The following is a 27,958-nucleotide window of genomic DNA, read 5'->3' as shown; positions in this document are numbered from 1 at the left end:
GCTTGCATCCTCAGAGGCGGTTCCCAGGGTCCCTTCGAGCCCCCGGAGAAGGAAAAGGCACAAGGGAGAAGTGGAGGAGAGCGGAGACGAGCCCCAGAGGAACTGGAGTTTAGGAGGGGAGAGGGCCTGTAACCTGGAGCAAGAGAGAAAACGAGGGGGTGGGGGCGAGGGCGACCCGACGCCGCTGGCCGCGGAAGATTTATGGCGCCGCCCGAGTTCCAAGGACAGGCTGCGCTCGTCGCTGCTGCCACTGTCGGTAGCCTCCGTGGCCGCTGCGCCCCCTGCCCGGGCGGCCCGCCGCGCCCCGGGCCATGCCTGCCATTATTAACTTCTGTTTGATTAGGGTAATTGTTCAAACTTGGGCCGGACAGTATGATTAATTACAGTTTAATTAACGTGTCCATTAAGGACACTTAATGCGGGGGGTGGGGGGGCGGGTGGAGGCGAGGGGGCGCCTGGGTGCGGGCAAAGAGGGAGGGAGTGCGACTGGCAACTTAAATGAAGTAAAGGCAACTTAAATGAGAGAGAAGGAGAAGAAGCTGACCTACTGGGGTAGTGAGGGGAAAGAATGGTGAAGATAGAAATCAGCAGAGAGAAAAGGGAGGGTGGAGAGAGATGGAGCTCTGGGAAGAGGGAAGGTGCCGAAGGCGTCTGCAGCGTCAGGGGCTAGACCCCCACCACGGGGAAACTGAGTTAACAGGAGAGCAAGAGAGTAATCTAGCCGTCAACTAATAGTTGACCCCAGGTATCTCCCAGCGATGACTTGGCTCCAGCCCTGGCTGGTTGGTGTTGGTGGGGGGAGGTTCAAAGCCCGGGACCTCCCAAACCTAGTTCCAGAGTCCACACCTCAGTGAAGAAGGCAGAAGTCACCTCTCCCCAGGCTGGAACTGTCCTGACACCTCCCATCCAAGTCAGAAGCTGTGAGAGAGTTGATTCTGCCCCTTCCCAGCTGCCATCCCCTAGTACCCCACACCCAGGTCTCTGCCTCAGCTCCCCACACTACTCTGCAGTACCCCTCCCCGTGTCCTGAGCCTTCCTTAGCCCCAACACTCAGCCTTAGCCCGGCTCGCTCCTGGCCTCTTAGTGGGGAGCGCTGGGATTGCTCCACTTTGTTCTTCGAGGCAAACTTTGTGGCCCCGGGCCCTTCCTCCCTCCTGGCCCCCTTAGCTTGTTCGGGCCCCAGGTGCCGGGCGCAGGGCGCAGGTGTGCGGCCGCTTACCTGGGGTGCGCAGGCCCAGGGGCTGCGGGGAGGCGGCGGGCGCGGCGCGTGGCCCGCGGGCTAGAGGACCCCGGGAGGGCGCGAGTGACTGCGCGATCAGTGGGTGTGGCGCCCCGGCTCGCAGCTGTCAGGCGCGCCAGCCCCGCGCTGGCCTCATCACTCGGGTTGTGACCGCGCCGTGCCCGTCGCCGCGCCATGCGCTCCAGGCTTCGGCCTCCGTTTCGGGCCTGTCCGGGGCCTCAGGGGCAACGGCGCAGGGCACAGGTCTCCGCGCCCAGGGCCCTGGAGCCCCGCGCCTGCTAAGAGCCCGCGCCGCGCGGGAGGGGCCAGCGGGGCCGCGGGTGTGAGCGCGGGGAGCCCGGGAGCGCGGCTGTGCGCGCGCGCGGGGAGGGGCCGCGCCGTCACCCGGAGAGCCCGGCGGATCCCGGACTCCCGCCCGCCGCTCCTCCCGCCGGGCACCTCGGCTCACCGCTCGCCCGGCTCCAGCCGCCGCCGCACGGTGAGTACCCGCTCCCGGTCGCCTGCTGCCCTCGCGCCCTGTCCCTACAGCTTTTTTCGTTTAGTTCCGATTTGGGTTCTTGTGGTGGTTGTTTTTCTTTTTATACCTAAAGACTCCATCGCCTCACTCTCTCTGCTGCCTGCCTGCTGTCTCGTTGCCCTCTCCACGCTCACCCCTCAAGCCCCAGCAGCCAGCGAGGGCTCCCCGAGACACCCTAGCCGCTGCTGCTTGTCGCTGCACACAGCCCTTTGCCCCTGCTTTCCGCTCGAAATTCGGCTCCTTTCCTAGGGCCCCCCTTCTCCTGTCTCCGGAGCCCCCTCCTCCCACTCAGGGAAACCCCGGGGGGACTCCAGACCCTCAGCTTGGGGAGGACGCCCTCGGCTCCAGGCGCTCTCTTCACTGCATGCGGGCAGGACACACTTGCCGATTTCAGGAAACCGAGAAGACCTCGTTATTTCCTAGGGCCAAGGCTCTCCGGCCACTTACCTGGCCTGCCCGAGAGCCCTTCAGCGGGGATGCGGGGCTTTTCTTGCTGATCCCTCAGCCGGGGAGTTAGGACAGCGTTTTTACTTTCTAAAATGTTAAAGGGGACTTCAACGCAAAAGGAGGGTCAACTAGTTTCAATTTGATCCACGGAGATAAAGATGAAACAGACAGGTAACAAATAAATAGCTTGATACTTGAAGAAGGTATGAAAACAGATGGGAGAAAGAGGAGAGACCTGGGAGAGACAGACAGCTCAGGGACAGATAAGATCGACAGATGAGGGGCACCTAGACAAACAGGGAGGTAGGGAGACAGAAGATCCCAGTCTCTTTGATGAGGCTTTTGAGCTCGGATCCCCTGTCCTTCTGGAGCTGCCCCTCTGAAAATGGATTTGCCTTTGCTGCCGAGTTTAGAGGAGGGGTCGTCAGGACTGAGCTGCCTGGGCCGCAGGAGCACCTGCAGCCATGGGCCGGATGGGAGTTTTCCGTGTCGGAGGACACGTGGCGGGGCTGGGCCACCTAGGGGTCCCACGCATCAGTCCCCAGGTCCTCGCTGATGTCGTCGGTCGTGGCTATCTCCCGGCCTCAGCCAGAAAGCAAAGCTTGGGTTCGACGGTAACTTTTGACATGGAGCCTTGTGGTGGCTTCAGAGACCATCCAGGATTCCTCTCAGCCCATATGAATCAGGACAGCCGGGAATGAAGGATACTCAAAAAGGAGAGGCCCCTCCCCCAAAGAGGAAGCCCAGAGTCTGGAGAGACTGCATTTGGCCTTAGTGGTAAAGTGAAGGAGGAAAACTTAGGGAGTGGGCGGCTAGAAGCAAAGGAGAAGTGGCTTCTGAGAAACTTCCTTGAGAACCTCTCTGTCCCACGTGCTGACCCAGAGGGAAACCAGCTTTGGTCTGGAATGCAGCTGAAAATTCAGGAAATGTGGTTAGGAGTTGCTTGACCCTGATCCCCCTGATGGCTGGGGGAAAAAAACAACAAAAACGGTTTACACTTCCAGCCAGAATCTTTCTGCTCAACGAACGCGGGACTCCGAGCGTGAGAGGAGAAGCAAGTGTTTGTGGAAAGTAGCTGTTATCCCGGGGAGCCGCCTTGGCACGGAGCTGGGTGCAGTGGGGACAGCTCTGGGGCTGGGCGCATAAGGCATGCTTTGTAGAGAGTCGGGTTCAGCACCGCGAACAGCGGTCTCCTCAGCCTCTCCCCGCCTCCCTCACGGCCTCTAGACCCTCCTCTTCTCTTTGCCCCCCCCACCCCGCCCCCTGCCGTCTGGAGATGGGCAGTGACCGCCCCTCCCCCCTCCCTATTCCTCCCTGCGCTGCCCCCTCCCGCCCGCGTGCATGCGCGGCTGAGCAGAGGGGCGGCCTGTCCCCGAAGTCCGGGCTTCAGGACCCGGGCGGGTAGGGTAGGCTGCGAGGGTGGCCGAAGGCGCACGGATCTGGGTGCCAGGAAGCCTGGGTTCCGCGATGGCTTTGCTGTGTGGCCTTGGGCAAGTCACTCTCCGTCTCTGGGCCCCACCTTCTCCCCAATCCGAAAACGGGATTGGGTTCCTAGATACTGGGGGTAATTCATGAGGTCTCAAATACCCCTACTCCTCCTCCAAACCCCGCGGGCTTTTGTTCCGGTGCCAACATACGTCTAAATAACAAAAAGCCCCCGTCTAGGGGGCGAATGAGCTTGAACTCCCCATTGCCAAGTTTCTCCGCGCCCCGAACTCGGCGTGCCCTGCTGGGCGGACCCGAGCCGCGGAGGCTCTGAAAATGGCTTATCGGCTCTCTACTTTCTCTGTTTCGCAGGAGCGGCGGCATGGAGGCTCTCACCACTCAGCTGGGGCCGGGGCGCGAGGGCAACTCCTCACCCAACTCCAAGCAGGAGCTGCAGCCCTACTCGGGCTCCAGCGCTCTCAAACCCAACCAGGTGGGCGAGACGTCGCTGTACGGGGTGCCTATCGTGTCTCTGGTCATCGACGGCCAGGAGCGCCTATGCCTGGCGCAGATCTCCAACACTCTCCTCAAGAACTACAGCTACAATGAGATCCACAACCGCCGCGTGGCCCTGGGCATCACGTGCGTGCAGTGTACGCCGGTGCAGCTGGAGATTCTGCGTCGGGCCGGGGCCATGCCCATCTCGTCGCGCCGCTGCGGCATGATCACGAAGCGCGAGGCCGAACGCCTGTGTAAGTCGTTCCTGGGCGAGCACAAGCCACCCAAACTGCCTGAGAACTTCGCCTTCGATGTGGTGCACGAGTGCGCCTGGGGCTCGCGTGGCAGCTTCATCCCCGCGCGTTACAACAGCTCTCGGGCCAAGTGCATCAAATGCGGTTACTGCAGCATGTACTTCTCGCCTAACAAGTTCATCTTCCACTCGCATCGCACACCCGACGCCAAGTACACGCAGCCCGACGCAGCCAACTTTAACTCGTGGCGCCGACACCTCAAACTCAGTGACAAGTCGGCCACAGACGAGCTGAGCCACGCTTGGGAGGACGTAAAGGCCATGTTCAATGGAGGTACCCGCAAGCGGACCTTCTCTCTGCAAGGAGGCGGCGGCGGCGGCTCTAATGGCGGGTCGGGTGGGCAGGGGAAAGGTGGTGCGGGCGGCGGCGGCAGCGGCCCGGGGTGCGGCGCGGAGATGGCCCCAGGCCCGCCGCCTCACAAAAGCCTGCGCTGTGGCGAGGATGAGGCCGGTGGGCCTCCGGGGCCGCCTCCTCCCCACCCGCAGCGGGGACTCGGTCTGGCGGCGGGAGCCGCCGGCCCCGCGGGCCCTGGTGGGCCTGGTGGCAGCGCGGGCGTACGCAGCTACCCGGTGATCCCAGTGCCCAGCAAGGGCTTTGGCCTCTTGCAGAAGCTGCCCCCGCCGCTTTTCCCTCATCCCTACGGCTTCCCCACGGCCTTCGGCCTCTGCCCCAAGAAGGACGACCCCGTGCTAGGCACTGGCGAACCGAAGGGCGGCCCAGGCGCCGGGAGCGGCGGGGGCGGGGGCACCGGTGGAGGCACGGGCGGCCCAGGCATCGGCCACTTGCCGCCGGGGGCGGGGGCTGGCCCGAATGGCGGGGCCATGTTCTGGGGTCACCAGCCCTCCGGGGCAGCCAAGGACGCCGCGGCCGTAGCTGCAGCAGCTGCTGCAGCCACTGTATACCCGACGTTTCCCATGTTCTGGCCGGCGGCAGGCAGCCTCCCGGTGCCGCCCTATCCAGCCACGCAGAGTCAGGCCAAGGCCGTGGCGGCCGCTGTAGCGGCGGCGGCGGCGGCGGCGGCGGCGGCTGCCGGTGGCGGCGGCCCCGAGCCCCTGGACGGTGCCGAGCCAGCCAAGGAGGGAGGCCTGGGCGCAGAGGAGCGCTGCCCGAGCGCGCTGTCCCGTGGGCCACTGGACGAGGACGGCACGGACGAAGCGCTGCCGCCACCGCTGGCTCCGCTGCCCCCGCCGCCCCCGCCGCCCACACGCAAAGGCTCGTACGTGTCGGCCTTCCGGCCTGTGGTCAAGGACGCCGAGAGCATTGCCAAGCTCTACGGCAGCGCCCGTGACGCGTACGGGGGCGGGCCAGCTCGTGGGCCCGGGCCGGGCGCAGGGGCCGGCGACGGCTACGTGAGCCCAGACTTTCTGAGCGAGGGCAGCTCCAGCTACCACTCCGCCTCCCCCGACGTGGACACTGCTGACGAGCCCGAGGTGGATGTGGAGTCCAACCGCTTTCCCGACGAAGAGGGCGCCCCGGACGAGGGCGAGCCCGGAGTGCCCGGCGCGCCCAGCACAGGAGGCGGCCCGGACGGCGAACAGCCCGCAGGGCCCCCGTCTACCACCTCTTCAGGCGCTGACGGCCCCACAGACTCTCCCGACGGCGGCAGCCCTCGCCCCCGGCGCCGCCCGGGGCTACCCCCAACCAGCCGGTCCGCATTTGGGGACCTGGCGACCGACGACATGGTGCGGAGACCTGAGACGAGCCCGCCGAGCGGCGGCTATGAGTTGCGAGAGCCTTGCGGGCCGCTGGGGGGCCCCGCGCCCGCCAAGGTGAGCCCCGCGCCCCTGCGGCTGGTGGTGTCTCCTCGCTTATCCCTCGGCAGCTTGGGGATGTGAGCCGAGTCCTGGCCGGGTGGGGAGCCGGAATTTAATTCTGAGCGGATGTTACAGCAGTAGGCCCCGGCTGCTCTCGATAGGCCCAGCTTCGGGAGTGCCATGGACCCCCCAACTGAGGGTTTCATAAGATAGAAATGTGTGTGGTGTGTTTTTGTTGATGGGAGTGGGGAGACAGGTAGAGACAGGCTGTCACACAGAGACAGATAGAAATACAATGGGTCTGGAGGGAGAAAGTCGAGGAGGGAAAGGGACCAAAAGCCAGAGAAAAGCGAGAAGGGCGTAGCACGCCCGCCTGGATGGGGATCAGAGCTCAGGGGAAGATGAGCGGGAAAGGAGGGGAGAGGGCGGCCTTTCCCCCAAACCGCAATACAGGGTACCCGGAACCTTCCTCTGACCCAAGTCGTAGATTTCCGAGCCTCTTCGAACTTGGGAACCGCAGGGTTCCTTGGCAGAAAACTGTAGAGACGGTTTTCGGGGCGAAAGAGGGGATCTCGGGTTGGCAGGGACGCGGGTTCGGGTGGGGTGTGTGTGTGTGCTGCTAAGCTGGAATCGTTGGCCATTTGAAAATGGGTGCCCACACCTGTACATTTCCATTCGGTCCATTAAAATAGGAATCATTAGCCGCATGCGAAAGGAGTCATTTATGCCGAGGACTGGGCGCGGGCGGGAGGGAAGACGCCGAAAAGGAGGCCGGCGAAGAGGGTGGGGGCGGCTTTGAGCAGCCTTTGGCTTGGAAGCCGCTTCATATTTCGGGTAATTTTCTCGAGGGCGGTAATAATTACTCGGGATCTACAATGGTGATGCGGCCTCAGAGGGCGCAGGGCTAGGGCGCAGGGCTGCGCCGCGTGCGTCACGGCCGCCCGGGGTGCTCCGGTCCCGCGGGCAAACTGACCTCAGTCACCTCCTCAGGTTTCCTCCCGGCCGCGGTTCAGGGCTGGGCGGCACCGAGACTCCGCCAAGCACCCTCCTAACCGCCTGTCATTTCTCGGCCGCCGCAGGTGTACGCGCCCGAGCGGGACGAGCACGTGAAGAGCGCGGCGGCGGCGCTGGGGCCCGCGGCCTCCTACCTCTGCACCCCCGAGGCCCACGGTAACGCCCCCAGCCCCCCTGCCAAGGTCGTAGGACAACCGTGATAGGAGGACCGCGGGGCAGAGGGCCGGGGCCAGGGGAGGCCTGCGAGGAAAAACGGGGGGCGGAAAGAAAGAGCAGAGAAAACGAGAGAAAGAGGGAGAGGGAAAGAAAACCAGTGAAAGAAAAAGGAAGCTAAGCGAGGACTCCCAATAACTTGCATCGTTTGGTTACTTAACAACAGACCACCCTCTCCAGAACACAGATACCGCTCACATACACTTCATTCACTGGGTTAAACCTTTTAAAAGACACTCCTGGCACCCTTTTAAAGTCTTTTCATTTACTCAGCAAGTGTTTTGGCCCCAAGGTCCCCTGTGGTGAGGCCTGGTCCGGGCGGAGGTGGGGGCGCTTGGTGGCGCGCTTGGGTACCCCCGAAACGCCGTGGTAGCTGTAGCCCAACGCGGGGGTAGCCCAGCACGTGCGCGCGCGGGACCCAATGGCTCTCAAAGAAGGGGTTGAGGGTCGCAGAAATCCAGGCAGGCCGAGCCCGGGAGGGTGTCTTCCCCGCTGAGGCTACCCAGAGGGTCGCCGCCTGGACCGCGTTCTTGGCGCAGGTAGACCTGGCGGCCACGCGCGCTCGCGGTGCCCCAGTATCTGCGCGCGATGTAGGTCGCTCGTCCCTGGTGGGCTCGGCTGCTCGTTTCGCTCTTTTCCGAGGGGCTGGGGAGGGGGCGTGGAACCGGAGATGAGCAGATCGCGCGTGAAGGAGGGGGGTGCCTGGCCCAAAGCCTGAGGGTGCGGGCCCAGGCGCGCAGCCGGCAACCAGCGGCGGCCACCACGCTTTTAATTAGGGCTCGGGCGCCCCGACCGCGGCAGCTCTGGCCGTATCGGGGTCACGGTTTCTTTGCCTCTCCTTGAAACTCGGTTTATTGCCTTTAAGAGCCAGATAAGGAAGACAATCATTCGACCGCCGACGACTTGGAAACGAGGAAATCCTATCCAGACCAAAGGAGTATCTCCCAGCCAAGTCCCGCAAATACAGACCGAGGTGAGCCCTAGGACCCTCACGCATCACCCCACCCCCCCCCAGAGCTAGGGCCCAGGTCGCCCAGGTTTTCCACTGGCTCGGCTTGCGAGGAAGGTTTTCCATCAAGCCTAAGGGGCTGCCGGTCCCCTCTCGCGGCTGGCAGATAAATATTTAAACAACGTGGGCAAGGTTCTGGCACTCCTTCTGAGTTGCCTACCTCCTTGGTGGGTTCGGGGATCTTCCGGGTAAGGCAAGGAGGCTTAATGGAAGGAAATAAGCATCATCACCCACATAAAACAGGTCAAAGGGCACTTCCTGCCCTAAGGTGGCCTGTTTTCCCTGGGTCCACTCTCCTCCAGTGGGTCACTATCTAACATATTGGCTATAGCCCCTAAAATAAGGCCTTGAAAGGTGGGTGATACTGGATGCCTGTAACTGTCTTCTCTGAAGGCAGAGTCTGAAATTAGTCCCCAGATTAATGCAGTTCCCAGGAAGCTCACGGTTCCGCTCCCAAGGCCTCGCCCAGGAGAAAACCCCTCTCGCTTGCCCTTGTGTCCCAGGTGAAGATGGACTCACCCTAGATGTCACGGGAACTCAACTAGTGGAGAAAGATATCGAGAACCTGGCCAGAGGTGAGGTTAACCCTGTGAAATGGGGGTATATGCTGTGCGTGGGGGAGACGGGGCCTTCTTGTAGCGGGTGTTATTCCTGTAGGAGTGAGTGTGAGATGACAAGGCTCTTGGGGAAATCAGTCTTCACTGAGCCAAAAGTGTACTCCCCTGGACACATTATCCTGGCACAGAGGTGGGGGGGTAGGGGGGAGGGGAGAGGGAGTCAACCACCCTGGAGTTCCCATGGTCCAGCCTTTCTGAATAAAAGCCTTTCTGAGAAAGAGCAATGAGTAATGATCCTCAGAACTTGATGCATGTGGACAATCAGACAGGACAATCTGGGTCTCTCAACCTCATGGGAAAACATGACATTTTCTGAATAGCAAGATTTTGTGGAGGCATTTACTTTAGGAAAGTCTGAGAGGTTAATTTTTTTTCCCTGGAATTAATGCAGAATGACTCCACCCCACCCTAAATGGGGTGAGGATGGAGCTTGTTGGTGGAATGGGATCCTAGGAGTGAAGCAAGGGAAAGAGGATGGCTTGAGGCACAGAGAGAGGAGCCTCTCACCCCACTTTGCTCTTCTGTCTCCCATTTTTCTGTTTTTGGAGCATCTGCCAGGGGAGGGTTTCTCAGAGAAACTCCCCATGTGGAGGACCCAGATACCAACTGCTCCATGGTTAGGGCAGCTCCCTGCCACTCCTTTGGAGCTGCTTTTGAGGGCATCCACGAGGCTTTCCACACCCAAGGCCCCCCTGCCCGGGGTTGGACTTGGAAATTGGTGTGAGGAGGGAGAGAAGCATTGTTGCTCTCCCATTCTTCTTAATTATGGAGTTTACAGGCTATGCAATTACCTTCAAAATCCTTAGTGCTGTATATGAGGGTTCTTAGTATGGATGTGGGGTCCTGGGACCTTTTGAAATTGTAAACTGTGGTGAATATGTGTATTTTTCCAGGGCGGGGGTCCAAGACTTTGGATTCTCCCTCGTCTGTATCGTTGAAGGGAGTGATTAGGTCTGTCATTTGAAGATGTAAACTGAGTCTTTGTGGGCCAACCTCTAAGTTTAGTGAGTTAGGAACAACTTAGAATGGATACAACGCTGGTTAGTGCCTGGGGCCAGGGCCTAGAAGTCTAGCATGCGTTCTGCTGTCCTGAATTTGATTCTCCTGGGCAACTTCATCCCCTAACCCCATTTCCTGCGCAAAATCTTTTGGATGCAGATAGAAAAACTGACTGCTGAGGGTCTCCACTATCCAGTCTCACCCTCCTCAGCTCCCATCTCAGGGCTGCCGGCCAGGACAGGACCTGGCTGCCTTATAGGCCCCCCTGAGTCCCACCACCCTCCTCCTTTACCTCCCACTCTGGCCCCTTCACAGACGAATTGCAAAAACTGCTCCTGGAACAAATGGAGCTCCGAAAGAAGCTGGAGCGAGAATTTCAGAGTCTCAAAGGTACCCCCATTCCGACCCGCCCGAACCTCATCGCCAGAGCCTTCTTCCTGCACGCCCCGGCCTCGCCCCGGGACCCCGGTGCAGGCATCTGCCGCTGCGCGCGCAGCCGGAGCCGCCGAACTCCCCCCTTTCCCCGGGTTTCCCGCTAGGCCAACGACGGAGGGGGTGGGGCTGGGGCTGGGGAGTGGGGAAATGGGACCGAGGGAGGGGGCTGTGCCTAACAGCTCTCACTTAATCAATTTGCACAGATAATTTTCAGGATCAAATGAAGAGGGAATTGGCTTATCGAGAAGAAATGGTGCAACAGCTGCAAATTGTCAGAGGTAAGACGGGAGTCAGGTGAGCGCGTGCAAGGGCCGTAACTGCCTCTCGTCTGGCAGGAGCCGCAATGTTGGCTCAGTCATTTGGATTTAAATTGAAGGTAATTTAACAATTATTTTTTTTTATTTAATATCCTTTGTATACTCTGATTAGCCTCAGAATGGCAAGCGAGCCCAGCAAACGGCTTGCAGGCATCATTACATGGAGTGATTGAACTTCTTATCGCGGCAATTTCCATGGTTTCTAAATTAAAAATCGAGGCGTAAAATTACCTGGGAAGTAATGCCTAAGTTTGCTTTAATTTTGGTTAGATCCGTCTGCCTTTAAGCGCCATCCCAGGCCATTTCCTCCCTCCGCCAAGCTGCAGTTTGGAGCTTCGACGCCCCCTCCCTTGGTCCCCAGGACTTGTTTCTGCCAGGGGCTGAGCGCTGAGAAGAGGGTGAGGCCCGGGCTGTGACCCCAATGGCCCTAGGGTGGTCTCATTTCCTCACCAGCTACTTCCCATGTCTTCCAGACACTCTGTGTAACGAACTTGACCAAGAGCGGAAGGCGCGCTATGCCATCCAGCAGAAATTAAAAGGTGCGGAAGCCGGGGAATAAAGATAGGAAGGGTGCCAGGAGCTGGCTGTGCTGGCGAATGAATGAGTGAATGAATGAATGCACAACGTGGCTAGTGAAAAGGGAAGGCCAGGTCTACATGGATCAGAAGCTGAGAGGAGAGAAATGGGAATTGATTTTAATGGAGAAATGATTCTCTAACGGTGGGCTAGGGAGAAAGAGCCCTTGAGCTCTGGGCATTGGGAAGTCGGTCATCGCTTCCATATCTGGTCTTGGGCTGATCTTACTGTGCCTCAGTTTCCTCTTCTGTAAAATGGAGCTATTGAACCTGAGCAGTGATTCTGAATCGCCAGGATCTCTCCACTACCCTCCCATCTTCTGATCCGCTCCCTTGAGAGCTCCTGAGTCTGAAGCGGGTGGGTGAGACCCTCACAGACGGGTAGAGGGGTGGCGCGTGGACCGCTCGGGTGAGGCGAAGCAAAGCAAGGCAGGCGAGGCGCCCAACGGGCCAACTCGACTGTCTCCCCAGAAGCCCACGACGCCCTGCACCACTTCTCCTGCAAGATGCTGACGCCCCGGCACTGCACTGGTAACTGCTCCTTCAAGCCCCCGCTGTTGCCCTAGGGCCGGCCCGGCCGCGCCCACGCGCCCTCAAGCCATGCTGCTCTCTTCTTGTAAATACCTGTGGCCGCGGCGGCCGAGAGCGAGATACAAGCCATTCAGACCGGACCGTTGTAAATACAGCCTCCCGCCCGCCCGCTCTCCTCCCGGGCGCCTCGGCCTTGGCCGCCCCCTCCCGGGCGACCCAGCCCAGGACCCCTTCTTCATTTCCAAATGTAAATATCATCTCGCCCCACGGTTGAACTCCGGGGCATCGGACTTCATGGGGTTAACTGGACCGAAGGGGGTAAAAAAGGGGAGGGGCCCCCCCTTACAGCTTCGGAACCCCTATTGTGAATACAATGTAGCAACTTCTCTGGCCCCGCGCTCCCCGCCCCGTCCACTTCTGAAACTTGTTCCTAACGACAAAGTGGCTATGTGCAATGGATATAAATGTACTGTGAGTCTCTTGGTTCAGTATTGGGTTCACTTTAATTTATTTATGCTATAAATTATTTTGCCTCCTTCTCCTGGACCTACTTCCAGCTCCGTTTTGCATTCCCCCTTGGGTTTTGCTTTGTCTATTTTTTGTTGTAATCTCTTGATGTAACAGCACTTTAAAAGGGGCGACAACTGACTCACGAGATGGAAACCACCTTGATTGGGGAGACCACCCTGTATCCGTGACTTTTGTTTTTAATAATAAAAAAAAAAAGTAAATCTGTCACTTCCTGGGACTGTGGAGGTGGGAGTGTGGCTGGAGGAGGGGCGGGGGGCGGAGGCAGGCTGAGGGCCACGCAACACGTGGGATGTGGGGACCGCAGCTCGGATTCAGGGGCGCTCAAGCTGAAAACCGCGCCGGCTCAGGTGAGCAGCGGCGAATACCCCGACCTCTCCACCAGTCCTCCAGGCACACCCAGCTTGCCCAGCAGCAACCCTCGCCCCATGTTTAGGATCCTTCCTGGGGCCTCCGCCGGGAAAAGGAACTACCGCAAGTATCTGACTCTTGAGAGTTTACTTGTGCCCATTTGCACACCTGCCCCCCCCCCCCGCCCCGGGGAAGACACCTCCAGGGTGCTCAGGGACCGAATTCTCGCCCAGCCCGAAATTCCAGGTTCAACCAGAACTGCCAGGAGGCGCGGGCACCGTCGGCCTGGCCTAGGGGCGGGAGGGACAAGGTACGTGGGGGTGGGTCTGGGTCCCGCAGGCCTGGAAGGCTCGCGGGAGACTCGCCGCTTGTGCGCAGATGCCCTGCCGCCTGCCTCGCTGCTACCCGGAGGGAGGAAGCCCTGGTGGTTTTTAAGTTTCCGTCCATTTTAGTCCCAGGGGGATAGAGGACGTCGAGAAGCCCAAGGAGGAAGGTGAGATACGCCGGCCGCTGGAGTCCGTGGGGACGGCCGCGGTTGCTGAGGCCTTACCTTGCCCCCCTCCTCCCTTCGGCCTCAGTTTCCACAGCGCACCTGCTGCTTGGGCTGCAGATAAAGAATGGAAACTGCAGCGCGCTCTTTGGAGGGGGAGGAGAGTGTGGCTCGAGTGGGAAAGCGCATGGTCCCGGGAGTCATTCAGTCCTGGCTTCCAATTTCCCCTCCTTAGCTGACTAGCAGGAGTGCTGTGTCCTGCCCTTAATTCTTCCTAGGTCTCCGTTTCGGCCTCTAAATTAATATTCAGGCGTCTGTCCCCGCCGGCGCGTGGACGCGCTGTGGGAGGGAAGCCAGCGCAGGAGAGCGCTCCGCAGCCTGGACCCCCCACCCCGACGACGCAGCCCTCCGACGCCCCGGGGCCCCCACTGCTCGTCTCCTGGCTGCGCTGGGCGCCCTGGACGGAGACCCTGGAGGCGGGCTTTCAGTACCGGGCCGCCGGGCGAGCAGCTCGGGCCCGGGAGCCCTCGGTTGCGAGGGTGCGGAAATTTCGTGGCGGGTCGTCGGGAGGACCCAGGGCGGAGCCGACGAGCCAGGGCGCCATCGGGGCCTCCCGGAAGGGGCACAGGCAGGACGCCAGGCCCCAGACACCCTGCGCTGGGGCTCGGAGCCCTCATGTCCCAGGATATTCCGAGGTACTAGATCCAGACGGGACAGGAGAGAGAATGGCGGTGAGGGCGCCGGGTAATCCGTGAGGTGTCGCCAAGGGTTGAACTCGCCTTGGGACACGCGATTATCCCGACAGGGACCCTCCAGGGAACGGGATCATTCCTTCAGTGTACCAAAGGGGAAACTGAGGTCCGGAGAGGAGGGCCACGCGTCCCCAGGGCGTACCAAGGGCGAGCGGAGCTGGGACCTGCGGGGACCGCGGGCTGGGAGAGTGCACGCGCCTTTTCCCTTTGGGCGGAGCCGCTTCTTTGGAAGTGGCACTTTCCTTTTCTGTAAAATGGGATTAACTGTTCCCAGAAAGTTCCGTGGCTGCGGCCCACACTGAAGAGCCTGGCAAGTATTCCTCTTCACCTTTCCTTTCCGGATTCCCCAAACAACGGGAAAAGCGCCGTAGGCGTCTGGGACCTGCCGGAAAGGGCGCCCCATCTGCCGGAATCTCTGTGGATTGGAGGTGTAGGCGGATGCGACCCAGAAAGCTCTGTCGCAAAAGCCCTCCTGGGCTCCGATTCCCTTCAGAAGTGGTTTGTTCCCCCCCCAAATGTTAATAACCAAACGATTGGTATGGATGTAATTATCAATAATTATACGAATTATTGCTGATTGCGGGGCTCGTAGCTACTTTAATTAGTTTACCAGATTCTAATTAAGTTAAATGAAACATTAATAGGGAAAATATGCTTTGAAAAAAAATCCAAGCTTTTTAAAAAAGTCTATTTCTCGCCACAACGTTGCCACCTTGCGACACGTTTTAGGCATTACAGCCAACGTCCGAAGGCCTCAGACTAGGGCGTCTTGTTTTAGGGAGAAAGAGTGGGGCTTGGGGAATCTGGAGCCAGCTATAGGGCATAGAATTTCTTCCCCGCTGTTTATTCCACATCTCGGCTCCGGCGGTGCCCACAGGAGGTCGGGATCTGGAGACTGAGGTCTGGGGGTGAAGAATCAGGTAAACATGCCTCTTCAACCTCCCACTCCTTTTTCAGCAGAAGAACTCCAGACCCCTGATGAGGAGCTGGGGTAGGGCTGGTGGTCTCTATCTTCACCTGTCCCAGAAAATCCAGGGTGATAAAACTGAGCGAAGGTGGGAGGAGCAGGCGTAGACAGTGTCAAGCTGCTTGATTTTTCACTCCTCTGGGAGAAACCAGTAGTTGCTCCCAACCTCCATTTCCTCTGCGTATGGGGGTAACCTGTCAGCAGATGACCCTTGGAAGACCCCTGGATTCCTGGGAGTAACCTCTGTGTTACTGTGGTACTTGGTTCATGAAGGTAATAGGGTGCTCACCTCCCTGAGTTAACCTAGGTCGTGTGTTTCTGTTTCTCGAGGGCTGTAGGTGCCTCGGCAACTAGGCCACATCTTGATCTTCCTTGTGGCCTTCAACACAGGGCCCAGTGCATCACAGGTACTCAACAGATGTAGACGAATGGGTTCCATCTTTGTGGTTCATCTGGGTACTGACAATGTCTGGGAGAAGGAATCCTTAGGTGCTCTGGACAATAGCTACTGGGAAGTAATTAAGCTCGTTTGCATAGTTAATTAAATACAGGCTTACTGCTCAGAAGATCCTTCATTAATAGGATTAGTTTTAGGGGGCAGGGGGCAGGTAAAGTATTGTCAGCCTAAGACAGGAAAGCTTTCTTCCCCTTCCAACTGCATCCCAAAGAGGGTGATCCTTCACCCCATCTACTTTTGCAAGGTCACTGGGTGCATTCCTGTCCACCCATTCTCAGCTACCCTGATATAAAGTCTAGCCTTGATCCTTTGCAAAAATGTGACTCCTGTCCTTGATCACCAACAAAAGCAGAACCGGACCTGCATGCTCTTTGTATTATTCTAAACTGTCTCATTTCCCACTCCACACCCCCAAAGGGAACATAGTGTTTGGTTAAGAGCACAAGCTCTAGAGCCAGATTTCCTGGGTCTCGGTCCTTTCTCTGCCATTGATTAGATGTGTGGGCAAGTTGTTGAATCTCTGTGCTTCAGCTTCCTCGTGAATATTATGACGCAAAAAGATACCTACCTCATAGGGCTGTGCAGAACTGCGACAGCCAGCTGTGTCTTTGGCTTTTACAGCACTAGGAATTCCCTGTGTCTTTCCTGATTTCTGTTGAGGCAAGGGTTATGCCAAGAAGGATGAAGAATGATGAGTTTCTTTAGAAGGAGAGAGAGCCAGACCAGCATTGGTCATTTCCTTGTTGGGCATCCCGGAAAAGAACCTTTGAAACTACTCACCCAATTGCCCAAGTGGCCTCCAAGGAACCAGGTATCTTGAGGGGAAGAAAGGAAAACAAAGGTCGTCCTCTAACTCCATGCATTGGAGGCGGTGAGCCGAGGAGGCGCAACGAGAGGTACCACAGATCCCTATTTTTGGTTGTTACTTCCACTTAAGAGAACAGAAATGGATCCTTGCTGGAACGCTGGTGGGTGGCTCTGACCACCCTCCGGGAGAGGACCCAACACTGCTCTGGGTGGGGAGGCCCTGGGGCTCCATGTCTGTCCATCTGCTTTGACTGAGGCGAGCACAGAGCCTGGGCGCTGTGAGGACGCTGGAGCAGACCAACCAGGCTCCCAGTGACTGCAGGACTGTCAGGCTGACTGCGTGCGTGTTCAGGCACCAGGAAAGTATATGTGCAGTTTTCTCCTGGAAAGAAATTGGCATCTCAAAAACACTGACAAACGCATCACAGGAAATCTGAACTTTGTTGGCCTTTCCTCCCCACCCTTCTCATCTTAAGAATTAGGACTGTGCTATTTGCAACTGAATTACCTGGGGGTCTTTTCAGGGTCTATGCCTCTAAAGGTCTTATCAGGCTTTGCTTCAGCTGCTTACTAGTTATATGATCATGCCCAGGTCGCTTTACCTCTCAGTGTCTCCTGTGAATGGTGGCAGTAATACCCACAAGGCAGGACTGTCGGAAGTATTAAAAATGAGGTCTCTGTGAAGGACGTGGTAATGTTCAATAAGAAGTGGGCTTTTTTTTTTTTTCTTTCTTTCATTCTTTTTTTTAAGATTCAGAGGCAGCTTGAGAAGTCAGTCTTGTTCCAAGTTCCTGTTATAGTACAGCTTAACGTTTATGGTAGCATTAAGGTCCTGTTATGTTTTGGAGGTGAAACAAATCAACTTTAGCAAGGCCGTTTCTCAGTACAGAACTCAGTTCAGAGGGAAGCAGAGGCAAGATTTGAAAGACAAGACTGAGGCCCAAGAGCCAAATGTAAAAAGCACAGCAGAGCGATGAATCTAACCACCCACACTTTTTTTCTATCTCCAGGGACTCCTTTGTGTCACAGAGTAGAACCTGTTCAGCTTGCACCTCAATGCAAACACTTTTTAAGGGAGCCTCAGGGACAAAAATATGGAACGCTTCACGAATTTGCGTGTCATCCTTGCGCAGGGGCCATGCTAATCTTCTCTGTATCGTTCCAATTTTAGTATATGTGCTGCCGAAGCGAGCACGGTTAGTGGGCTCGCTCACGAAGTATATAAAGCTAATAATACCAAAATCTTCCCGGTTATGGCGATTTTACTGTCAATTTTATTTTTAATTCTAAAGTATCTAAGAAGTTACTACCTTCTGTATCACACATGCTGTCATTATCTTTTGTAGTTACGACTAGCTGAAATCTAATTGTCTCCCTAACCCTGTTACATCCCATATGCAAATGAAGGGACCATGGGAAATTTGCCCTCCCTACCGACCTCGGTGCGCCTGGCGGACGGCGCGGGCAGGCACGCTGGGTCACGTGGTGCGCGTTCCCCGCGCGCCTCTTCCGTGCCAGCCGGGCTGTGCGCGCGGGGGTCGGCCCCCCGCCCGGGGCCCTCCCTGCTCGTGGCAGAGGAGGACGCCCCGGGACAGTGCCCCCCCCGTAACCGCGCAGGGTAGTGTCTGCGCGGCGAGAGGGTTTTTGCGGGGTGGGGGCCGCGGTGCCAATGAGGTCCCCACGGAAGTGCGGTCCCGGACCCCCGAAACGTTTGCGGTCAGACGGCCGGGCTGGCACCGGTGACCCCTGTGAGGGCTGGAGCCGCCGACCGTGAACCGGAAGGGGCTGGGCAGGGGCGGCCGAGGGCTGCGGCTTCAGCTCGATCGGGGTCAGGGCGCGCCGCTGCTTCTCCCGGGGCTCTCAGGACCTGCGCCCGGCACTTGAAGCCAAAGGGGAAGAGGGAGGGTGTTCATTTTGGGGCCCAGGCTTTGCACAGAGTGACTCGGGGAGGGCTGGGTGGCGATCTGGGAAAAGTCGCCACCCTTTGATCCAGCCCTGGGCTAGGCACTTAAGCCAGATCGGTGTCCCGTCCTCAGCTGGCAGGTTAGAAAACTGAGGTTCTAGTTGGTTAAACTCTCAAGGCCAAAATTATCCTGCCAGTGGTGAAAGAAGTTGGGATCAGGGTGTAAGTCTGGTTTCAAAGACTGATCTTTTCCTCTTCACAGTGGAACTCAAGAGAAAAGCTTTGGGACCAGGAGTGTAGCCTGCCCCTTTTCCTCTTAAACAATATTCCCAAGGCCTTATCAGCTCGGGCTTTCCTTCCTTCCTTCATTCCTCCACCAAATATCCAGCCCCTATGACGTGAGCGCTGGGGCTGCAGGGGTGAACGAGTGGTAGGGTTGCTGGGGTCACGGAGCTTCCTTTCCAGCAAGGGACAAGAATTCTCAGTGCTGAGACAGACTAGAAAGAACGAGTGGGATACAGCGTGGCTGGAGAATAAAGGCCACTCAGTGGGTGGGCAGCAGGGAGGGGACATTTGAGCTGTCACTTGATGATAGGGATGCAGCCCTGAGAGGATAGGTCAGAGTTCCAGGCAGAGGAAGACCTCGGAGCCACCTGAGTCAGTTTCACCCATGTCGGCCAGTCCTTCCCTCGGGAAGCCACCGTGGAGGTACTGGGTGTTCCAGGCGGAGCTCTGGCTCTGCCCTGTGAGCCTGACTCAGGCCCAGCCAGGGAGCACCCAGCTTGGCCCTTGGGGACTTTGGAGCCCCACCCCTCCACCTGTCTTCAGTGAAATGGAAATCAGGTGTAGGTAGCCCAGCTTCTCATCTGACCTCTCTCTAAATAAGCAGTCAGCAAACACAAACCTCAGAATGCTAATATGGCCGTTAGTGAGCGAAAAGAGCTGATTTGGGCAATGATGTTTCTCTCAGGTTTACAAAAGGGAATTGCAAATAACCAAAAAGCGTATTAGCATTGATGGGAGATGATGCTAGTCTTCAATTAGCATCCACGTTTTTATTCATTTATTGAGAAGGCGAGCCTTTTCGACACAGTTGATGCACACACGTGTCGCGGTGACAGGTACAGCTCGTGGGTTCATAACTGTCTTATTGCGGAAACCAGCAGGAGAGGCAGCAGGTTGTTTACCATTTCTGGCTACATGTGCATGTGTTATTTTCAGCCAGAGGTGAGGTTTTGTTTGTCGGGTTTTTTGTTTGTTTGTTTGTTTGTTTTTTAATTGAGCAATTGTGGTACAGAAGAGAGCGAGCTGAATTTTAGTTCCCATTCTTCCCTGCACCTGTCTGTGTGACCTCAGCCAACTTCCTGGACTTCTCTGATCCTGTTTTATCTTCTGCAAAGTGGGGGAAATGCCCTCGAGGTGCTCTTTAACATCTTTGTCAGCTTTGACCTTGTGATTTTTGTGCCCGGGTAGATGAGGGCTTTTTCAAAGACTGTAATTAGCCAGATGTGAAAATTCAACACTAGTTTTGTTTTCTGTTCCAGAAGAGCAGAGCATGCTGGTCATCTTTGGGGCACGGAAGATCCCACAAACAGTCCACAGGGGCCCACTGAACCATACACCCCCTGCCCCTGAGTGCTGAAGGCCCAGCATGGAGGGAGGGTGGGAGGTGGTGAGAGGGTGCCTTTTTTTTGCCTTTTTTTTTTTTTTCTCTTTTTTAGCCTACTATGGGGACTGTTTCTTAGCTACTATAGGATTTTTTTCTTAGGTTTTTGGGTGGTTTTTTTTTTTTTTTTTTTTTTTTTGCCTACTGTTCTGAGCTGCTGTAGGCACTGTTGTCACCCAGAGGGATTTAGCCCTTTGGGTTTGATTTACTAAAGGCCCTGGTTAAAAACGCATTTATGTTGCTGAGAAGGGACACCACATAAACTCACTAACTGCTGTTCACTCAGCTTAGGATGAGTCCTTGCCCTTTAATTCAGATCAACACAGGGCCTTCCCACGTCCAATTTCATTTTATTTATTTTTTAATGTTAAAATTTGGGGGGGGGGGCAGTAATTAGGTTCATTTATTTATTTTAACGGAGGTACTAGGGATTGAACCCAGGACCTCATACATGCTAAACGTGGGCTCTACCACTGACCTGTTACCCTCTTCCTACTTCATTTTAATGTCTCTGAGAGGGAAGCACAGGGGAGTTTATTCCTGTTTTACTGATGGGGAGAACTCAGGCCTAGAGAGGTAAAGTGACGCAGCTAGTCAGTGACACTGGAGTTCGCTCTCAGATCTCTCTGACTCCAAGGGTTAACTTTGCACCTAGAAGGAATATGGGAAGACAGTTTGAGGGGTTCAGGGAAGCTCTCTCTCAAATCTCTCTCTCTCTCTCTCTGTTGCCTTAAAGCCTGTAATTGATGCATCATTATTTTGAGCTGTTACTGTCTAAGGCTTCGCTGTGATGTGGGGTGTGCTCAGAAAGAGAGGACACAAAGAAATGCCAAGTCCAAGTCCAAAGTCGGCCAGCTTCTCTGTGGCTCTGTCAGTTTCTCTCTATGGAGTGACGGAGTTGGAGACGTGTGACACCTCCAAATCCTTGCTGCCCCAGAGTCCAGACATCACTCACCCCCAGGTTACACTGACAGCAGCCGTGGAACAGGGGGAAAAATTGCCATGGCTTTGAGCCAGGAAGGGCCATAGTGACATCCCGGCTGTAAGCCTCAGTTTCCTCGTCTCTAAAATGGAAATAATGATTTCCCTACTTGCTCTCGTGGGTCCTGAGCACCAATGAGAAATCCCACTGTAAAGTGCTGTACAGCAAAAGGTAGCGAGTACTGTCTGCTCAGACACCCAGTTGAGCCCCAGGCAGTTAAATGCTTCCCTTACCTGGTGAGCGAGCCGTCTGTGCATCAGGAACAGACCTACGAAATGTGAGCGCCAGGATGAACCATCACATCGTATTAATATTTTCACACCACTTAACTCTCATTAAAATGTGCTTTGCTGAATTTAATATGTGATTTCAAATGACACAACATATTAAGTGCTTAATATACTAGAAATTATGAAACTATTATAGTCCATGCTATATGAAATAATTAGACTGAATTAAACTTTAGCAGCCAAGTGAAGGAAAGACTTCAATTTAGCTTAAGCCACCACTGTAATCCCCAAAATAAACGCCCAGAGATTAGGATCTTTTAAGTAAACACGGGAATGTCATGTGTACTTACGCCCAGCTCTTCTCAGCTTTGGCGATGCGGAGTGTCCTTGCTTTTGGGAGGTGAGGGGCCCTGGGACCCCCTCGAGGGCTGGGTGGCAGGGGCAGGCCTTCAGCGGCCTCTCCCCCTGGGGCCTGGCTGGGGGCTGAGGCTGGAATAAGGAATAAGGCCTTCTGCCAAAGGGACACATTGGTCCTTTTTGACTCCACTTAACCTGTTGACAGATTAAAAATAAAACAAATCCACTTTATCTAACATTTATGGAGTGCCTCCTTTATGCCAGTATTTTATATGTGTTTTCTCATTTAGTCCACACAGTACCTCCATGTTGTAAGCCACTGTTTCCAGATGAGGAACTGAGGCTCTGACTCATATGAGGCCTTAACAGTCAGAATCCACAGTGTTCACTCCTAAACCCCAGTAGCCCCCTCATTAGTGAGTGCGTAGGTGGGTGTAAGTGTTCACCACTCCCCACCCACTCCCCATGCTCTGCTCCTCTAAAACAGAAAACAAAACTATTGCCTTTGGAGTCCGTGACCAAACACAATAACCTGCTACCTGACAGTGACTTACTTACAACCCGTCTCTTTATCACTTTCCAGGCACGGAGGGTAGGGACCATGACTTGAAAGTCTCACTTTGAACAGGAGGCAACCTGGCTAACTTATGTAGGAAATTCTCTGTGATCTACTTGCTGCTAATTCCATTCAAAAAGGATGAATGTATTACCTCCTGAATACCCTGACATTTTCTTACCTGTAGCTGTCATGAATCAGAGAGCTTCTTATGCATAAGGAATATCTACTATCTTAGGGGATATCTACTTTTATAGCGAAAGACACTGTATCTCAGTTATTCATATCATCATGAAATACCGGTCCAATAGGCTATTTGAAAAATTTGTGTATATTTAAATATAATTTTGCTGACCAGCAAAAGTGGCTTTAATGGAAGCAGAAAACTTAGCTCAAGCAAACCGATGTTTATAATTAACTGAAAACATTTATTTTCCATAAGGATCAGGCTTAGATTGTGCCTCATATAATAGAAAACCGAATAGTGGCTTTAAGATGATAGGTTAATTTCTCTCTTGCATGAAACAAGTTGTCTCTCAAGGTCTGGTCTCATGGCTCCACTCTGTCACAAAGCCAGGCAAGATCTGTTATCCTTTAGGGCCATAACTCATGGTCCCTGATGGCTGCAGGAGCTCCAAGTTCCAGGCGTCAGGAAGAAGGAAATGATACTATTTATATAAAGTTCAAAAATAGACAAAACTAAACTATATTGTTTACACACATACAGATTGTAAAAAATGATAAGAAAAACAAGGAAGGGGTTACCACGAATGGCCCCCAAAATGGGAAAGGAACACAGGAAGGCTTCTGGGGTGGGAGAGAAGGGGGAGGGGAAGAAATAAAGAGAAAGAACTGATGACTTCTTACTGAGTGGGTTGGTCTAACGGTCTGAGCATCTCAGGGTCAGGTGCAGCCTCTGAGGACATCACCTGAGCCCAGAATCTCGGGAGGAACACCCTCCCTAGAGAAGTCTTAGGAACTTTGTGATCTAGGGAAAGCCACTGCACTTCTCCATGGTTTGTTTCTTCATCTTTAGACTGGGGAAGCTGTAAGGCTCTTTTGCTTGCTGAGTGGGGTCTCTGCTCAGATGTGACCTCCTCCGGGAGGCCTTCCCTGACTGCTTCTTGACAATGGCACTTCCTTTCATCCTTTCCCCTTTCATTGTTCTTCGTAGTACTTAACGGTGATAGGTGTTTATCACTGAGATTGTGTCAAATGTTTACTTGTGCACGAGGAGCATGATTTTTGTTTGGTTTGGCACATAGTAGGTGCTCAGTAAACATTTTCAGGGTTACAAAGATTAGATAAGATAATGCCCTGTATGGCCTGGCATGGAGGAGGCACGCGATGAATTCTAGTCCCCCCCTCCCCCCGCCTTTTAGCTGAGACTCCCACCCTTGTTTCTGGGGCAGGACTCATGCAGCCCCCTCATCTGGCCCGTGCCTCCTGTCCAACCTGGGACTGAGAGAAGGCCCACAATTCACCCCCCTGATCATTTGCAACATTTCACCTTAGGTAACGTCAGAAATCTTGAAGTCCTCAGGGCAGGGCTGGGGTCCCCTGCACCAGGACCCCCTTGTCCTGGGCCACTACTTTCCCCTGAACCCAATGTGAGCCATTTCATCTGCGCCCTCTCCACCCTCACAGCCTCCCTGCCCCGAGGGGGGGCCTTGCCCTAGAGTGGCTCAGCTGCCCCCTGGTGAGCAGGCTTCGAATGCCAAGCATGCACTTTGTGGGTGAGAGTACTTGCCTCCATTTACAGTTACTGTTTGTGGGCTCAGAGCAAGGCTCGGCCCTGCAGATTCATCACGGAACCTTCTCTTATTTCTCCATCAGCGTTTATTGCTCCCTCCTCCCTATTCTTGCCAGACAGCACCTATATTTAGCGCTTACTTCCTTCTGCGTTGAATTAGAGTTAGGTGTCTCTCTCCCTGCCCAGCCCCCAGACCATGAGCCCCTGTTGTTTAAGTTTTTTAAAAAAGCTTCTCCTGTTAAAATGACAGATAAGACTGCAGACTTAAGACGGCATTAAACAACCTTCCTTGATATCCCATCTCCCAGCTTCCCAATTTCAAAGCTCACTAAGACATAGGAAAAGACAGAAGTTCTGAACCTTTCAGAAAAAGTGGTCAATTATAGGCAGGAGTCCGGGCGCAACCTTCCCTAATGATGGGCCAGTGGGGCTGGGCAGAGTGGCATGGTCGGTGCCCTGTGGCCTGCCCACTAAACTGGCCTAGAACCTTCAGACAGGAAGCACGCACGTGAGAGTGGGAGCACGCCCCGTTCAGGGTCGCTCCAGGCAGAAAACTGGACAGTGCCTCCCACCGTGCGTGTACAACTGCCCGCGGGGGTCACTTCCACCAGCCCCCTCCCCCGTTAGCCCAAGTGTTCCCACGTGCCGCTGGAGACCATCACTCAGCCCCCAGGAGGCAGGGAGCTGGTGGCACCAGCGAGGGGGCCGTCTGGAAGATACATCTGCTCAATGTGATGATGATACAGATGGAAAGGGTATATTTTTATTTAGCTATACCGTATATACAGTAATATAGATGCACGGTAGTAATGAAATTGTATTAGCTCATTGGTGGGTCTTTGTTAGTGGGGAGTTTAATGCGTTTATATTTATCCTGGCACGTTTGGTCTTATGTTTAATGTTTGGGTTTTATTTTCTTGTTTTAGTCTATGCTTTCTCTTTTTTGTTTCTCTTGTTTCTCACCTTCTGTGATATATATGATTTATCTATTTTTATCTTATTCTGTGCTTTGGAAAGTGGACAGCTTATTGTTTTAATTCCATTGACACCTTCACGATTGTAAAACACTTTCTTGGACCCATGTTTCTCCAACTGTCCGATTCAAGAAAAATCTGTAATTTTTGCCTCCCTTATGATGTAAGGTGAGACATTCTCCAGCTCCCTACTGCCATGCCTCTCCATTAAAGGCTCAGCTATCACATCTCTCTTTTTAAAAACTATATTTTCTTTTTTGAACAATTGGCATTTGTCATTCAAATTTTAATCAGGTTTATGACAATTATTTACATTGAATGCTGCATGTTCCAGTGAGTACAGCTGCACATATTACCCCCCAAAACCTTAACAGCCGGAAACAAAAACCATTTATAATCTCTTGCAGTTTCTGTACATCAGGAATTTAGACAGGGTACGGCAGGGGTGGCTTGCCTCTTCTCCACGATGTCCGAGGCCTTAGCAGGAAGGCTCAAAAGCTTGAGTCTTTAGCTTGGCCTGAATCATCTGAAGGCTCGTCCACCTCTGGTTGGTGCTGGCTGTCACCCAGCTGGGGCCCAGCTGGGGCTGTTAACCAGAACTGCACACGTGGCATCTTGTGGAGCCTGGACTTCCTCACAAAGTAGGGGCTGAGTTCCCAGGGCAAGTACAGAGAGAGAGAGAGAGAGAGAGCGAGCACGAGCCAGCCAGCTAGCCAGGTGGAAGCCTTATTAACTTTGATGACTTAACCTAAGAAATCATTCAGGGTCACTTCTGCCTGTTGGTTGGGGCCGTTATAAAGGTCCACCCAGATCCAACAGAAGTGTGTCCACATCACCTCACCGGCCTCAGCTCTTAACATGGTCATCCTGCAGCGGGGTCCATTTATGATGACAATATTGAACTTTATTTGAGTCCTGTGCTCCAGAAAGGCAGCGATAATTAAGACATTTCTGCTCTTCCGGTCACAGGGGCTTCAGGACCTGCTGGCCGCAGTGCAGACATGGCCAAGTCCAAGAACCACACCACGCACAACCAGTCCCAAACGTGGCACAGAAACGGCATCAAAAAACCCCCGATCACAACAACATGAATCTCTTAAGGGGGTGGACCCCAAGTTCCTGATGAACAGGCGCTTTGCCAAGAAGCACAACAAGAAGGGCCTGAAGAAGATGCAGGCCAACAACGGCACGGCCACGAGCGCACGTGCGGAGGCTGTCAAGGCTCTCCTAAAGCCCAGGAGGTCAAGCCCAAGATCCCAAAGGGAAAGGGCAAGAGCCCCAAGTTCAGTTGACTTGCCTACATTGCTCACCCCAAGCTCGGGAAATCTGCTTGGGCGGCACCGTCAAGGGTCTCAGGCTCCGCTGGCCCAAGGGCAAGGGCAAGGACAAAGCTCAAACCAAGGCCACAAATACAGCTGCTCCTGCATCAGCAGCTTGGGCTCCGCGTCCCAAATGCGCCCAGCCCCCCACAAAGGCTCTAGAGTAAAAGCCTTCATCTGCTGATGTGAGGATAGAAGGACTGGTGTGACCCCCCCCCCCCACCAGGCTGCTGTCTGCATGGGGCTCATGTCCTCCTGTACAAATAAACCTGAGGCAGGATAAAAAAAAAAAAAAAAGGCATTTCCCCACCTCTTTCCCTCCTGGGGAAATTAACTGCAAAGGACCACCTTGCGCTCACCTATTGCAAGAAAACAACCCGTCTCCATCCTTTTTTATTATTCCCACGAGACTGGCTGAGGACTCGCTGGTTCACCGGCTTGTCTAAAACCTCAGGCCTCTTCCTTGGAGACGTTAATGAACCTTCTCCCTAGTGCAATAGCCCGAACAGAATCTCCTTCATTGCCTGGTGCCTTTTGCTGTGAAGATTACCAGAAGTTGTTGTAAGCATCCATGGGGTGGGGCATCTGGAGTCCCGGGTTACAGTGCTGGTTCACCGAGGCGTGGCTTCCCTTTCTGACAGGTGTCAGGAGGTTAGGAGCCCCCTAAGGGTCTCCCATTTGCTGGACATGTGAGTGGCAACTCAGCCCCTCCCCACCTGCGCGGGGAGGCGGGGGCCTATGGAGCAGCTGTAATGTCCGCAAGCGGCCACCAGGGGGCGGCGGCTCCGCGGAAGAAGATCCTGGCTTCTGCGCCGACTCGCTCCTGCAGAGCCTTTAACAGGCGCTTTGGAAGTGGACGCCGCGCAGCGTCTGCAGCCCGCCAGCGCTTTCCCCAGCTCCCCTCCAGTGCCTTTCCCGGCTACACGCCGCTGCACACCAGGCGTTTCTTTTTTGCTCCCGCCTCCAGAGAGTCCTCCCCTGCCGGTGCCCATCAGAAGTCTCTCGAGTGAACTGGAGAGGGGCTCCAAAGCCAGCCTCGAGCCCCGGGCCCTATGGTACTTGTGTGGGGACATGTCTCTCCTCGCATCGCTGTCCCCTGGCCCCCGTCTCTACTTGAGACGAGCTGAATTGTCTCTGAGGCAGCAGACGAGTGGGGAGGAGCCAAAGCAAAGAGCCCCAAAGCATTGGGGGAAGCACTTAGACAAGTCGCACTCATCTGCCATTTGGAGCCAACCTGAAATTGGCAAGAGCTGTTACCGCCCTGAATCATGGGAAGGATGGGGAAACAGACCCCACCCCCACCCCACCCCACCCCCACCCCCCACCCCCGAGAGAAAAAGTGATGGGCCTCTGGTGGCACAGCTAGTAAATGGCAGAAATAGGACAAGAACTCAGTTCTCCAGGCCGCAAACCCGGAGCCCTTGGGGAAGCCAGGCACACTCGGAGATGGTCCAACTTGGGCCACTCCAACAGAAAGGGTCCCCGGACATCCCTCAGGGCGCAAACCAAAATGCAGCGGCTGAAAGGGCTGACATTGCTGAGTTTTAAGTATTGACATGGTAAGATGATCACATTTGCTTTTTTAAAGTGTATATATCTACATACACAATTTCAAAGCAAATATAAATACCAAAGCCAAATATAAATGAAAAGCAAACACAAAACAGCCAGACTGCCCACAGTGGGCTGTCTCTGGTGGTTGGAATAGTAGTCTGAGGGAGGATTGTTCAAATTATTCATTCCTCACATATATACACCAGAAGGGAAAAGAATGATACACTGTTTGCTTGACAAAAAGTAATGCCTCCTCGTTAAAGAGTTGGAAAATACAAAAGAGTATGAAGAAAATAAAATTCATCAGTAATCCCCTTGCCTTCCCGTAGACATTGATGTTTTTCTTTCTAGTTGGTTTCTTTCTCTACAAAATGTGAATAACAGTATTAACTGTAAAGGAATGTTTT

At 55.0% G+C, this 27,958-nt stretch overlaps 1 protein-coding gene and 1 non-coding gene across 3 annotated transcripts; one reads left to right on the top strand and one right to left on the bottom strand.

Annotated features, from left to right (window-relative positions):
• The first annotated feature begins 3,671 nt into the window (after positions 1-3,671).
• Positions 3,672-12,566, top strand: SKOR1 (SKI family transcriptional corepressor 1). Of its 2 annotated transcripts, XM_074364817.1 has the most exons (9): positions 3,672-3,768; positions 3,992-6,210; positions 7,275-7,365; positions 8,288-8,395; positions 8,935-9,006; positions 10,363-10,437; positions 10,686-10,760; positions 11,273-11,338; positions 11,846-12,566. In XM_074364817.1, the coding sequence occupies exons 1-9, from the start codon at positions 3,672-3,674 to the stop codon at positions 11,938-11,940; spliced, it is 2,898 nt and encodes a 965-aa protein (XP_074220918.1). In that variant the 3' UTR covers positions 11,941-12,566. The 2 variants fall into 2 exon arrangements, with proteins under 2 accessions (XP_074220918.1, XP_074220917.1); XM_074364816.1 differs by lacking the exon at positions 3,672-3,768 and having other exon boundaries at positions 3,777-6,210.
• A 4,779-nt stretch (positions 12,567-17,345) lies between these two features.
• On the bottom strand, positions 17,346-17,452 carry LOC123617049 (U6 spliceosomal RNA). Its single transcript, XR_006725138.1, has one exon. It is a non-coding gene; the product is annotated as a U6 spliceosomal RNA (small nuclear RNA).
• Between the last annotated feature and the right edge of the window lie 10,506 nt (positions 17,453-27,958).

Source organism: Camelus bactrianus, chromosome 6, assembly GCF_048773025.1.
Source record: "Camelus bactrianus isolate YW-2024 breed Bactrian camel chromosome 6, ASM4877302v1, whole genome shotgun sequence".
In the NCBI taxonomy this organism is placed as follows: Eukaryota; Metazoa; Chordata; class Mammalia; order Artiodactyla; family Camelidae; genus Camelus; species Camelus bactrianus.
This window is presented reverse-complemented; position numbering and strand designations above follow the sequence as displayed.

Excerpts from the sequence above, each read along its gene's own strand:
- SKOR1 (XM_074364817.1), top strand. The coding sequence starts at position 3,672 with ATGGCTTTGCTGTGTGGCCTTGGGCAAGTCACTCTCCGTCTCTGGGCC. Across the intron at positions 8,396-8,934 it reads TCCCGCAAATACAGACCGAG|GTGAAGATGGACTCACCCTA; the intron begins GTGAGCCCTAGG and ends CTTGTGTCCCAG. Across the intron at positions 10,438-10,685 it reads AGAATTTCAGAGTCTCAAAG|ATAATTTTCAGGATCAAATG; the intron begins GTACCCCCATTC and ends CAATTTGCACAG.